Genomic DNA, 13,578 nt, shown 5'->3' on the forward strand with positions numbered 1-13,578 from the left:
CAGTGTCCATGACCCATTTCCGAGCTAAATTATTCAGGGAATCTCTCTCTTGATAATCGGGCAGTTGACTTCGCAACTGTCTTCTTCCTATGTTAGGGGTCGTAGCAGGCGACCCGAAAAGTGGTAAAAGAAGATTAGTAACAGTACTGGCCATTTTCTGCCGAAGGGAAGGTGAAACGGAAGAAAAAACAGATGAAAGAACGGGGTGAGGTAAAGCGGATGCAGAGATGGCAGAAGAGGTATGAGGACTAATAGATGTGGTACTAGGCAAAATCATAGAAGGGGCATTCGTAGAAAGTACAGTAGGCAAGATCGTAGAAAACACAGGAGCAACAGAAGTGGTCGGTGGGCCTGGAGGAGGCTGCACCGAAGAAGTAGGAGCCAGCTGAAGAACAGCTGGTGGGTGCTGTGGAAAAGCCAGAGGCGCAGATTGTGCAACTAAAGGTTGCGGGGGTGCTGTAGCATTCTGCGCATAGGGCGGTGGCGAAGTTAACAATTGCGACATTAATTGGTCTTTTTCACGCTCTTTTGCTGTCCCTTGCTGAAGAGACGGCAAAACTGGATAGCACTTATCTATTGCCATTTTACGTTGCCTGTGCAATTGTTCATTTATCTGCTCTTCCTCATTATCTTTAAACTGCACGGCAGCTTGCATTACTGAAAGTCCTTCTTCTCTCTTATTTTTCTTAGCTAATTTAATTTCTTTTTGCTTGGCTTCTTTGCGCCATATGCGGAAAGAGTCAAACATCGTCGGCCGGGCTTTCTTTTTGAAGAGTTTAACTTCAAGGTTGTCTAAGATTTCAGAATCAAAGCTACCATATTGGGGCCATTTTAAAACACCGTCTTTCCTAGTGTATTTAATCCATACCTCGTTGTAAACGATGGGGCCTACCCCATGTTTAACGTATAGCTCGTAAGTCGGAGTTCCAACTGGAGGAACCGGACATGAGTCCTCCAATCGGGAGTCCCTATTATTACTACCAAGACAAAACAAATTTCCGAGTCTAAGACTAGGCATCCTTCTTCTCTAGTCTAGTTCCAAAACTTCAAAGGAGTTATCGATGACGATATTGCTCGTGAAAACACGAGTCCTTCGGTTATGGTACTTGCAAGAACCAATAAAAAAACCTTTATGTATCTCTAAGATATCACAAAAGTAAGTCCAACTAAGGACTAGGAGACGCTCCACTTATACTTAACTGAAAATTATCGATGGCTTCACCAGAAGACTCGTCTCAGCGTTTTGCTCTACCGAAAATGTCAAGGGTCCAACATCAGAGCGATAGCCAGGGCAGCAGTCCTTGTAGCCGTCGGGAAGCGGGGAACCTCGTAGTAAAGACCTTCGGACCACGTCGACATGCAGGGGTCGATGAGGTGGTGGGCCCTCCTCCGGAATTTTCACACGAAGCTCCTCACGATCTTCAGGCTGATTGGTACCACTGGAATCGCTCCAACGCTGGGCGCCAATTGAGGTACTGGGTTTTTAGGAACCGGTACCGAACCGGTAACCCAGCGGTGCCAGGGGATCAACACACCAAAGACCTCGGGTTCTCCTGAGTCAGACCCACAGAAACATCAGAGTCTTCTAGGTGAAGTCAAAGATTAGTTTATTGGCTGCAACCAAGGTGACAGGGTCCTAGAAGTACGATACAAGTATATTCAGGAGACTGCACACTTTCATGAAGTCAGGCTTCTCTTCTTATACCTAATATTCACCCTTTGGCGAAACATTCCTTGGGTGCGCGGTATTTCATTTATGGTTACTGATTACAAAAAGAAAGCAGAGTCATGATGACATGTACATATTTCACGTCGTGATGCCCATAACAAATCATCCGGCAAGGCCCAACATTTCATCAGATATCGCTGGACCCCTAATAAAAATGGTCACCTCCCCACCATAAAGTAAGTGAGGAAAAGGAGTGGAGAAAGATGTGAGCGAGATATGGCAGGTGTGCGTGCTGAAATGGCTTTATGGCTGGTTGGGCCTAGATACTATCTTGCTTGGCCACTGGGAGGGAACTGACCTAACGAGCTCGGCCTGGGGCAATGGTTCTAACTTGTACTGGGGTCAGGAAGAAGTGGATTAAGGAGTACGTGTCCTTGTGGAATCAAATTCGACTGGATTAAGGCCTATGTAGAGGGCAACATGCAACTAAGGGTTCAGAAGGTAAATGACGATTTCGAGGTGCAATTGTCACTCGAATATACTGAAAATACATGTGCTTGATGTACTCGTCATTTCCGGTCTTTTGATACCAAATTCGTCCTATTTCGACGAAGTTTTTATTCTCGAGTCCGGGACTATTACGGATCCATATTTTTCAGAACCACACTTGTAGGATTTGCTCAAGGATGGCTTCTGATGGGGCGGCTTCTGTCAGGGGGTGGGGGAGGGGGGGCGGCTTCCCCTAGTACCGTCTGAATGGAGGTGATGTGTTCGTGTAGTTTGGTTTGTTGGGTGGGTCATCGCTGTCTGCTGATTTCCTATCTTTGTGGATGATTGAGGGAGAGGGCTCTGCATTCCGGGCAGGTTTCAGGGGTGGATTAGGAAACAATGTTGGTTGCCTGTCTACCTTTGTTGCGTGGACTTCCCCTTCTGGCAGGTGCCCACTCTCTGTGGTCACGATTGACCATAGCACAGTATGGTGTTGGAATTTGGATGCTTCTCAGTCTCAGCAGTGATGATGCATGCTTGGGAGGGGATTCCCAGTCATTATTGTGGTGCATGGATTCCTCTGGTGTGCATGGAGAGATGCGGCAAAGCCCGTCGTTAGATGTGTCGTAATGCAGCTACTGCCTCCGTTACCTTCCACAGTCTGCTTATGCCTCATGGAATTATATCTAGCTGCTAATGTACAGCCTCTTCTGGGTCCGGTGGAGCATCTGTGAGTCTGCTTTTGGGAGGGCATGGCTCGTGTCAGAATGAGACGGGTGCTCAGGAAGGGAGTGTGGCATGGACCTGCTTTGCTTCATTCTCTGGGCGGGGTTTTAGGCCCTACCTCAATTGCTGTCTGATATAGTGATCTCCAGGTCTCCAGGCACCCTGGTGGGTGTTATGAGGCAACAGCAGGGGGGTGGGGTGGATGGCCACCAGCGTTTGTGCCCCCCTCCAGATTGTGCTGCATCGCTGGTTATAAAGGATCAGAAGGCGTTTCCTGGCTCCTTGGTAAGTCTCTGGGCCTCCCTCACCTGCTTTACGGAGTCCAGGTAGGTCTCTTGGGTGCTAGGCATGTCCGTCACCTGCAGTGGTAGCAAGGGGCGCACAGGGCACTGCGGCCCCATTCGTCGTCAGGCACCCAGGACACGGATGTCTGCCTTCCCTGAGTCGAAGGCCTCCGGGATATCTCAACTCCTCATGTGGGGCCGCTGATGCGCCTCACGGTCGAAGGAGATCGCAGGTCCCCTGCAATGCGATGCGTTCCCGTGGCAGGTCTTTCGGGTGCTGGACTCGCCCACCCCCTACAGTCAGGGCAGCAGCAGGGTGGAGGCCCCCCAGCTAGAAGTATGACACAGACCAGCTTCGCCTCGTGCCTTCTTTCTGCTGCCTTGCTTTGCTTACATACCCAGGGTGTGGTTGTCAGCCTTCCCCCTGGGTACAGATCTTCTGTAACAGTTCACGAGGCCAACAGGAGGTTTTTTTTTACATTGGATCCCCCCAACCCCTTTGCCGGACAGCCTCAGCTGAGTCTTCCACACAGCCTTGGATCTGCTCTTGCCTGACGAAGTGAATCTAATTTGTTGTCGCCATCATGAATGGTTCACCCCCCCACACACACACCCACACCCCCCCCCCCCCCCCACACACACACACTGGATTACACTTAAAGCCATTGTAAACTGCCATCTCAATTAAATCTGCTTGAAGTCTCCTAAATGGGCCCTCATTATTTGTCAATGCAGTTCATGAGAACAGTAGTTCTTTTCCCCTGATTATTTCTGACTGATTAAGCATCTTTGACCAGATCCTTTGCAACACCTCTGAATTTGACTAGTATTTAATAAATATTTTTGTGTTGGCGTCTCTCCTTGTGTGTGACTGATTATGTTTATACCTAACCATGTTATTCAGCATCAAGTAAGATATAGTTATACTCATGCTTGACCCAAATGCCTAGTTAGTTTTACCTGTAACATAGCATTTCCCATTTTCTTTTCTAATTCTCTGGTGCTTCCTCCTGGACGTTACTCAGTTTACTCAAGGAAGTTTGTAATGGGTTCAACAATAAAAAAATGTACATTAACTGAACCTTCAACATTTTCATTTGATTAATTTTGTTCAGTCCCTTGAATAGTAATTTGACCTCACAGTTTTATTCTCAGGTACACTATATCTGGCTACCTGTACTACATATTTATTTCCAAGTGTGACCATATCCTTTCCCGCCTATTGGGCATCACACTTGACTACAGAAATCTCATTTGGCTGCTGTATTGCTTCCAGCAAATTGGTATGTAGGAACTGTTCCTGACAGGAGTTCCGGAAGATGTCATAAAATGCCTTTGTAACCATAATTGTTTAAAATCATGGACATCTCTAAAACCATATTGGCTTTCTGTGTAGGTTGTCATATTTAAGTCTTCTGCAAGGCAACAAGCTCTTCTCAGCGCAAACACATCTGCCACCTACCCTGATGCTACGTTTGGTAGATATGATGCTTCAAGAGTGTCAGAAATCCCATCCCATTCCCATCTCCCTGATATTTGTTGGTCATGCTCGTAACCACGTGCTGACTTATGCCATATGCTTTTTCATTGCAAATTTGTCAATGCTTTCTGGAAACAAGTGTGGTCCCAAGTTAGTGCCATTTTTAGCTCTTCACATACTTTTTCGATATCTCATATATTTTTAGGAGGTTTATCCCCTATTTGGGTAGGTTGTATCGCCGAGGTTCGAATTATAGATTTATTATTGGCAGTGGCCTTTCAACAAATCACCAAAACTTGGAAGGCTTTTCCTAAACTATCTTATAAGGCATGGTGGTATGCTGTATGTTATAATCACAGATTGGATACGTCCTTTGTATATCCATTACATATGGCAATGAAACATTTACATTTGTGGGCACCTGTTATGACATTTATTGATGCTAGCGCTGAACGCTCGGTCGATTGCTCCCTGCCAGCAGGAAGTACGTAAACCTTCATGACTTCCCTTTTGTTGTTATTTTATAATTTATTCCAATTTGTATTTTCTAATGTTGATTAATGTACAACATCGCGTTCTTATTTCTTTTTTCAACAGATATTTTACATATTACTGCTTTATTATTTGTATATATTTTAACTGACTGTACTCCACTTTATTTTTTTTTTACCCCTATTCATTTTCCATTTTAGATTGATTCTTTTTATGTAACTCTATTTTGCTTGATATCTCATTGTTTTTCTCTTTATGTTACTGTACTTCTTCAACTTAATAAACTTAATTTGTAAAACTTAAGAGTGTCAGAAATCGAACATGCTGCATAGGCAGCCCTCAGTGTTTCATGAAGGTCTTAAACAAGAACCATCTACAAACGAAATCAGATCAGCCATTTCAAGAGGAATTTCTCTAATATCTGGTTTTGCCTTAGTACATAATTCTGTGACAGCTATCCACTGGTTCATCATCACCACACCTGTCTTTGAGTTCATTATTGTCTGGAATAGGAAGCAGTGTTGCAGGATTTACCAAATAGCATATTTTTTTCAGCTGCCAGTATGACTTGTTCATATCAGGTCAGACAACTGTTTGTCATGTGCAGAGTCTGTGTATGGTTCAGCAAAATCTCAACTGAATGTGGGTAAAACACAACCAACTATGTCCCATCACAATTCCATTACTTTGTTTATTTGTTGTGCAAACAGTTGCAACCTCTTTCAGACAACTAGGAAGACTTGCTTCTACTAGATAAGGGGCGATACCCCAAAACCGGTCCCAGAATGCTTGTTTCCAGACCAGGGAGGACCAGGCCTGGCAGTAGTACGGGCTGGACTGTTACCATTAGGAGCAGGGTCAAGACTGATAATGGATATGCCCGGGTCCAAACTGGGGTGAAGTGGCGAGCAAAATAGTGATGGATTGAACCCAGATCTGTGACCGAGGTGATTGTTTGAAAAGTTTCAACACTCCATAATTTAAATTTGTGATGGTAGAAAGTCATACTGATAAATTAGTAATTGTGGTCAGGAGGCATGTCTTTCACTACACTGACATCACCAAGTGTGTGATTTCAAAGTGCTTTGTCAAGCTAGTTCAATTTTCTTCTAGTTGTTGGGACCTTGAGATTTATTATGAGTGGGAATAGTTTTGCTGTAAATTCATGGTCCTTGCAGGGTTCTCAGCTGTATCAGGATTGTAAGAAGATCAGGTTTTGGATGCAGGTTTTGGATGCAGGTTATGGGTAGATTGTTCACTTCTCTTTGATCTTTTTCTTCGTGCTCACTTTGATGTATACCAGCATGCCCTTAGTATTTTCTTTGGGTTCTGTACCTTAATCAGATGTCTTCAATTTGGTTAGCACAAATATTTGACACATGGAAATGTGTGTAATGCAAAGGAATGTTTAGAAGTAATTAAATAGTTATCAATTACACTTAGAAGTCAGTAAATATACAACATGGTAAAAGCATAAAACTAGAAATCATAAAAATATGCTTGCATCAATGAATGAACAATAAAAGTGTCATTGTTTCTTTGCTGATGAATACTTGGTCCTTTGGATTCCTCACCTCTTGAATCCCTCCAGGCATGAGACTGGATCTGAAAACTTTGCAAAACCTCCCCTGCACCAGCAGGTGGTGCCACTTCTTCAGAAACCACCTTATAAATTATGCCATGGAGTCTTAACAAGGTGCCCCCCCCCCCCGCCCCGTGACGCATTGATGTTAGTTCCCTTTTTTTTGGCGCCCTTAAACACTGATCCAGTTTTGCTTCCCTAGGACTGGTTTCCCCAAAAAGTTATTTTGCATTGTTAAATATGGAGAATTGTTCCCTTCGAAATTGACTGTCTTTGAGCAGCCGCTCTTGTTGCTGACAAATATTGCTCTCAGACCCACACAGTGTCTCTTGTGGTGCTTGGGCCCCAAGTATAACTCTAATTCATGCAATAAGTGTAGGTACATTCCAGCCCCATCAAGGAGCGGGAGTCTAAACTTTTCATTGTACTATTTCTTGATAGACACCAATGTAAGCAGCGTATTTTCAGCTCATTTCCCAGGTCCTACTCCAGCGCACCTTCAACAGGCAAATATTTGAAGCTTGCACCTTACAGTCTTTCATGAGGGTGGTCAAAAGGCACAGGAAGATTTGTTCCCCAACGTATGTCTCAGTGTCTACTTTGGAGCTGGACTTGGTGTAGGGACCAGCAAAAGATTTGGCCCCAGTGCCGGCTTGAGACATGGAGACTTCTGATTTGTATCCGCCCTTTACAGCCCCTGCCTCCATGCAAATCGCAGACCATCACCCAGGCGAGGCTGGTTTTTCAAAGGAACTCCAACTCTACTTCCTGTGGCACGTCTTTGTAATCTTCCACCAGTAGATTAAATGCTACTGTCCAGGTCTAAGAGGCCGTCCACTGCCTTCCGCCACCGCGCTCGGCTGCACTCCACTGGGTTTGCGGGTGATGTCCAGGTGAATGTTAGAGACTTTTTTCAATGGCTCTCTCCATTTTGGCGACAAGACAGACTATCCATTCGAATGATTCTGAGAAATCTAAATGTTGTTTAGTCCATCCTCACTGTATTTTGACTAAAACAGTCTTTACCTTCTGTTTCTCTAGATTGATATGGAAGCGTTCCTCACACTTACTGATGGAGATTTGGATGAGTTGGGTATTAAAACCAATGGATCTAGGCAGCAGATTTTAGCAGCAATTTCAGAACTGAATGCAGGAAAGGTAAATATTTATTGAATTGAATTGTAAATTGCATCAATTTAAAATAGACAAATCTTGTGTTTTCTATTTAAAATAGACAAATCTTGTGTTTTCTTGCAGTATTGAAGTATTGGCAAGTATGTCTGATTATTACTTGCTAAGGTTCTGATCTTGCTTCCTTCTTAGTCTGTCCACCACTCCCCATTTAGATTTTGGCCTCATCAGTCATTCGCTTTCTGCTTCTTTAATATGATTGTAGAATTATTTTACTTATTCATCTAACTTTCTGCCTCTGTAGCCATCGTGCTTTCTGTTGATTCTGTAAGTTGTGTATTATGGAGCTCGATGATGTGATCACAAAGTTTTTCTTCAGTTTGTCCTCTATTGAAATAAACAGGCATTTTCTTGTGATATATCAGCATCTACAGCTCTTGTTCCCAGTGAAAAATTTGGTTTTAGAGCCGCAAAGATCATCATGCATTGTCCTTGTGGAACTTTGTAGGGAGGTCCATGTTTCAACATAAATAAATGCCTACTTCCTGGACTTGCAGACAGCATTGACCATGGAAGATTGTGCTACTCTCTGGCAGAAATATTGTAAATACGTTAGTCGAAAGGTATTTATATACATATACCAAAGTTATTGCACTCTGCTAATTGGGTTCCGGGACAGCTAGATGCCTTGAGCGCATTATCGAGCAAGATACCCTTTTCTAATGGTCAAAATCAGAAGTATGAATTCACACCCTCCTTGTTTTTGATGTTGTTCGATTTACAAGATGCTTTTAGGATGATGTTTTCTCCCTGAGGTGAAAGAAGCCCGTCCTGTCTTGTTAAATGCATAAGATCTGATCAGTACAGACTAGGTGTCAGTTGGCCTCTAAAGGCATATTGGCTTGCCAGGGCTATGTGTCTTCCACTATAAAAGTTCTCCATTTGCTGTATCTGGTGGTCTTAGAAGTGCCTACCCAAACACATGAGACTGCAGCACCGATTCTGGATGTCTGTGTTGGGTCTGATGCAGATCTGTGTTGTAGAGGCACTTCCATTTTTGGTTGTGCTTTTGCTTATTGAAGATGTTGGCTGAGGATCTGACAGTCAAATGTTAATAAGTTGGCAGTCCTTATTTTATATAGCAGCACTCTGTTTTTCTGAGCTTGTGGGGATCCATTATTTGATGCTAATGTGTGTTCCAGTTTGTTTCTCCATTTAATTATCTAGTGTCAGAATCTCCAACTTTATAGCTATTGTTACTCATTTGAAGATGATATGATGTATATTACTATGCAAAAAATCACTAATATGCTGTTTCTTTTATTATGGCTTTTAGGGCTGTTTACGTACCCCCGGTCATTAGTATTCAATGTCTGTTTCTGAAGATGATTGTAGGTCTACCCTTTAAGAAGGGCCACATTTACTGGTAATGGTTAGCGAGCCTAGTATTCTTTGTAGCTGTCGTATGAGAGTTACTGATAGTCGTGTGAATTACTAAAATGTCCCCATTTCAAAGTAGTGAGTACACTGCATTTGAAACCTCTTCTAATAGAAGTTGACCTTCGAAGTATTTCAGGTGCATTGAAATGTTTGGTTTCTGTTGAATCTTCGTCAGTGGCCATTGTGGTTGGTACATTCTTTAAGGATTTGTTGAAACACAATGAAAGTTATATTTTTTATTAATGTTTTTATATTTATGAATTGAAATGTATGTATTGAAGTATTTATAACTTTTATTGAGTAATTATATTACATTTGTCAAAGGTTTTAATGTCAGCTGTATGAGTTTGTCTTCCGAGGAAAACCGATACAAGTTCCTGCCATACACATCAATGTTCTTCATTACTTATACATCACCCCATGAGGTCATATCTTCTCATTTCATTTTACATTGCTGTCTTCCACTAAAATTTCGGCTGTCACCCAGCAATCAAGCCATGCAAGGAGGCTCTGATACTCCTGTGTTTACATCATTCATAGACCTGCAGCGTTTAAACCCTCAGCGAGCATGGCTAGAACTTTCCTTATACTATTTTCTCCAGTGTTCAAGGAGTTGTGTTCTATTGTTGTTACAATGCATCTGGAACAGTTCTTTCCACTCTGTCACATTTTGTGCCAGTTTCTTTAACTTTCTGGATACACCATGTATGGTTCTTTATTAGTGAAATTTCTTGGCAATCCTTTTTCCGGCTTTCCGACCTGCTTCTCATGGCTGCATCAGCCAATTAATTGTTTTCACATTCTACTAAATATTTGGGGTTTAGCTAAGGTCTGGGCAAATAATTATACTAGCACATTTAGCCTTAATAAACGACATTTCTGAGTGTGTACCTGCTCTTGTCCAATCCACATCATCCTGTTTACTCCTAGCCACCACTATGGGTGGTTGGTCCTCTTGTTGTGCAATATATATTGTGGAAATCGTTCTACACCCTCATGAAAATGCAATTAATTACATCACTGGTGGTGTGCTATCAGGCTTTAGTGTTATTCTTGCCAGTCTGGTGTAATGCAGAATCCACTCTATCTAAACCCTCATCAATAGTCCTGCATCATCAAGTACAAGGAATCCACACTCCAGAAACATTCCCTTTTACTATGGGATCCTCCTTGCATCCATCTAGTACTCGTCTCATTTCTTAAAAAGACAGTAATACTTATAACAGGACATTTATCCTTTTATGGCTTTAACCCCCACCCATATTTTTATTTTAAAATAAGAAATTAAATTAGGATACACATGGCCAGCAATAATTAGTTTTGAATATTTTATCAGTTGCAGCCTTTCGTCTGTTTGCATCTTGTGCTCCTAGCAGTTTTTGGCTTACTGTTATTTGTTTATACCTTGAAGAATTACAGCAACAAACATAATAACATAATAATTGGGATAGGTCAGCTTCCTTATACATTACAATATCAGTAGACAATGACATTGACTCCAAACATCATGCAGTCGTAGATTGAAATCATGATTCATGTGCAATGGTCAATGCGGAAGGGCCTAAAGGCGCAATAAACCAAGAGGGCAGTGATTTTCAAAATCATTGAAGGGACATGTGACCATCTCGACTGAAATCACTTTCAGCAACTCAGGATTTTTGTTAATAATTTTTCATTGATTGCTTTATTTCTTCTCATGCAAAGGTAGAGTGTACAATGGTCCTCCCTCTACATCTCTCTGAGCGGTAAACCTCACCTTTAACTTCATCCCCATGAGTGACTTTTCCAGCCTATTGCTTAGCTCATGAAGCCCTAACTGATTTCCATTTCAATGCAATGTATTTTTTTTTTTTATTTCTTTTATTGTCGCAAGAATATAGATATTCAATACCAACAACTGTTCGCATTTGTGCCTACAACCCTGAGGCCGGCTTAAAAGGTGTCACATGCATGATCTTCAAATATGTAGTCTGCCCTACTCAGGTTTTCTTTATATTAATGGTCAGGTATGTTGTTGGATCCCTATGGATATGTTAGACATATGCGTAATGAAAACTTGCATATTGTGTTTTATGTACAACTAATAAACAACTCAACACGTGACTCAGTTGTAACTCACAGAACTCACACCTTGCAGTTCAACCTCAACGCTACCCTGATGCATGTCATGCCCACAAGCCAATGAAAGCTATACCCCCCTCCCAACCGCCCCCGTCTGCTCCTATTGCATCAGACAAGGTCTATACCCATTGTGCATGCCCTCTGCTATAGCCCTCGGCCGTCACTCAATGTCTTCCTCATCCTCTGAACTGTCAATATCATCCTCCGGCAAAGGGTCGCAAATGTCCCCTCTGTATGTGTTCCAGGATTGCCAAATTCCATTCCATTTACGCGGACTGGCTCTCGTTTTGTATACCGCCCTCTCTGTGAGCATGAGCATGTCCATATTTCTACTCCATTGTGCCAAGGTATGGAGCTCGGCCGTCCCACATTTTTGTGCAATATCCCGTTTAGCTGTCATGAGGCCTATCGTGACCCACAACCTACCGTAAAATGTTAAATCAGTAGGCCCCCATACATTGAGCAAACACACACGTGGGTATAGTGTTAATGAGGTGTCAAGTGTTTGTGCGATGGTGCGGAGCACCCGCTGCCAATAACACACGATGCTAGTGCAGCTCCAGAGTGTGTGTATGAAAGTACCTTCCTCGCCGCATCCCCTTAGACAATACGGGTGATCCGCCCTCTGTAATTTATGTAGAGTAGTTCTCGTGTAGTATATCCTATGCAGGATTTTTAACTGTACCAGGTGGAACCTAGCTGATATGCCAGCTTCACGTGGGGAGGCAATTGCAGCGTTCCATTCAGAGTATTCGAAATCGCCGACATCCTCCACCCATTTCTCTTTTAGTTTCCCCAGGGGGTCAGGCATGTTATTAAATAGCTTGCGGTAAGTTAATGATGTTGCTCCCTCTTGCATAAAGTCTGTGAGCAGGCGGTCTTCAAGCGGGGAAGACTCTGGTGGTGTGGTGTTCTGAGGGATCACTGCCTGGAGGGCATGCCAATTTGAATGTATCTAAACAGTTCATTGTCCCCTAATTCGTATTGTTCCTGAAGGGACGTAAATGGAATCAACCCCTCTCTGGACCACATGTCTCCCACTGTTGAGATCCCGATGTTGTCCCACTGGGTAAAGCCCTTAGTATGCCTCAATTGCCCCAGTGCTTTGGAGTCCCACAGTGGAGTGAGTTTCGTAATGATCCCTTCCCAGCGTAGTTTTGTGTGTGCCTTGTACCATAGCTGTACGGTATGCTTAGTGGGTCCTATCAATTTCGCCGCAGCACCCTTGTGATACAGAGGCGCCAGTAGGGTGTGAGTGCCTAGTTGTGCTCGGTCCGCCTGAAATGCCGGGTCGTCCTGTGGGGCATGCATCCATTGATTTATAACCTTGAGTTGGGCCGCCCAGTAGTACAGTTGCACGTTAGGCAGTGCAATCCCGCCATCGAACCAGCTCCTGGTGAGCTTCACGTGGGCTATTCGGGCCGGGCGATTCCCCCATAATAGACTCGACATCAGCGCTGTCACCCTCTGAAAGAAGCTGGTGGGTATGAGCGTTGGAGTGTTTTCAAGTATGTATAAAAAGCGCGGCAGTGCCATCATTTTAAATAATGCTGCTCTGCCTAGCAATGTCAATGGAAGCTCCTTCCAGTGTTGTACGTCATTGCGCAGCCGTACGAGAGGGGGTTGTAGATTAAGAGTAATGAAGTCTGTGGCCTCTCGGGTAATATGTATTCCTAGGTATTTAAAGGAAGTGCCAGCCATTTCCAGAGGGCAAGACTCCGGAAGGGCCGGGATCGGACCCCTAAGCTCGTAAAGTGTCGATTTCGACCAATTGATAGTGTAGCCGGACAGCCGCCCATGTGAGTTGCATAATGTGAGGAAGTTCGGGAGACTACTTCCCAGGTCTGTGAGGTAAATCAACATGTCGTCCGCGTACAAGGACACCCTGTCTTCCCAACCATCATCCCATTTAATCCCTTTCAATAGTGGCGTCTTTCGAATAGTAACTGCCAGCGGCTCTAGGACCAACGCGAAAAGGAGGGGTGAGAGCGGGCAACCCTGTCTAGTTCCTCGCGGCAAACGTATATCACGCGATATGTGTCCATTTGCCACTACTCTTGCCACTGGGTCTTTGTACAATAATCTGATCCATGCGATAAAGGTGGGCCCAAATCCCATGCGGGCGAGTACTGCGAATAGGTAGTTCCATTCCACCATATCGAAC

General features: G+C 43.6%; 1 protein-coding gene across 4 annotated transcripts in view; it reads left to right on the forward strand.

Moving 5' to 3' along the window:
* The window catches only part of ANKS6 (ankyrin repeat and sterile alpha motif domain containing 6), a 381,649-nt gene that overhangs the window by 331,727 nt on the left and 36,344 nt on the right, over positions 1 to 13,578 (forward strand). For all 4 annotated transcript variants that reach the window (XM_078687780.1, XM_078687781.1, XM_078687783.1 and 1 more), the window contains exon 14: positions 7,764 to 7,880. In XM_078687780.1, coding sequence (XP_078543906.1) covers positions 7,764 to 7,880 — 117 coding nt within the window. The remainder of the gene's footprint in view (positions 1 to 7,763; positions 7,881 to 13,578) is intronic.

This window comes from Lissotriton helveticus, chromosome 4_1 (genome assembly GCF_964261635.1).
Source record: "Lissotriton helveticus chromosome 4_1, aLisHel1.1, whole genome shotgun sequence".
Taxonomy (NCBI): Eukaryota; Metazoa; Chordata; class Amphibia; order Caudata; family Salamandridae; genus Lissotriton; species Lissotriton helveticus.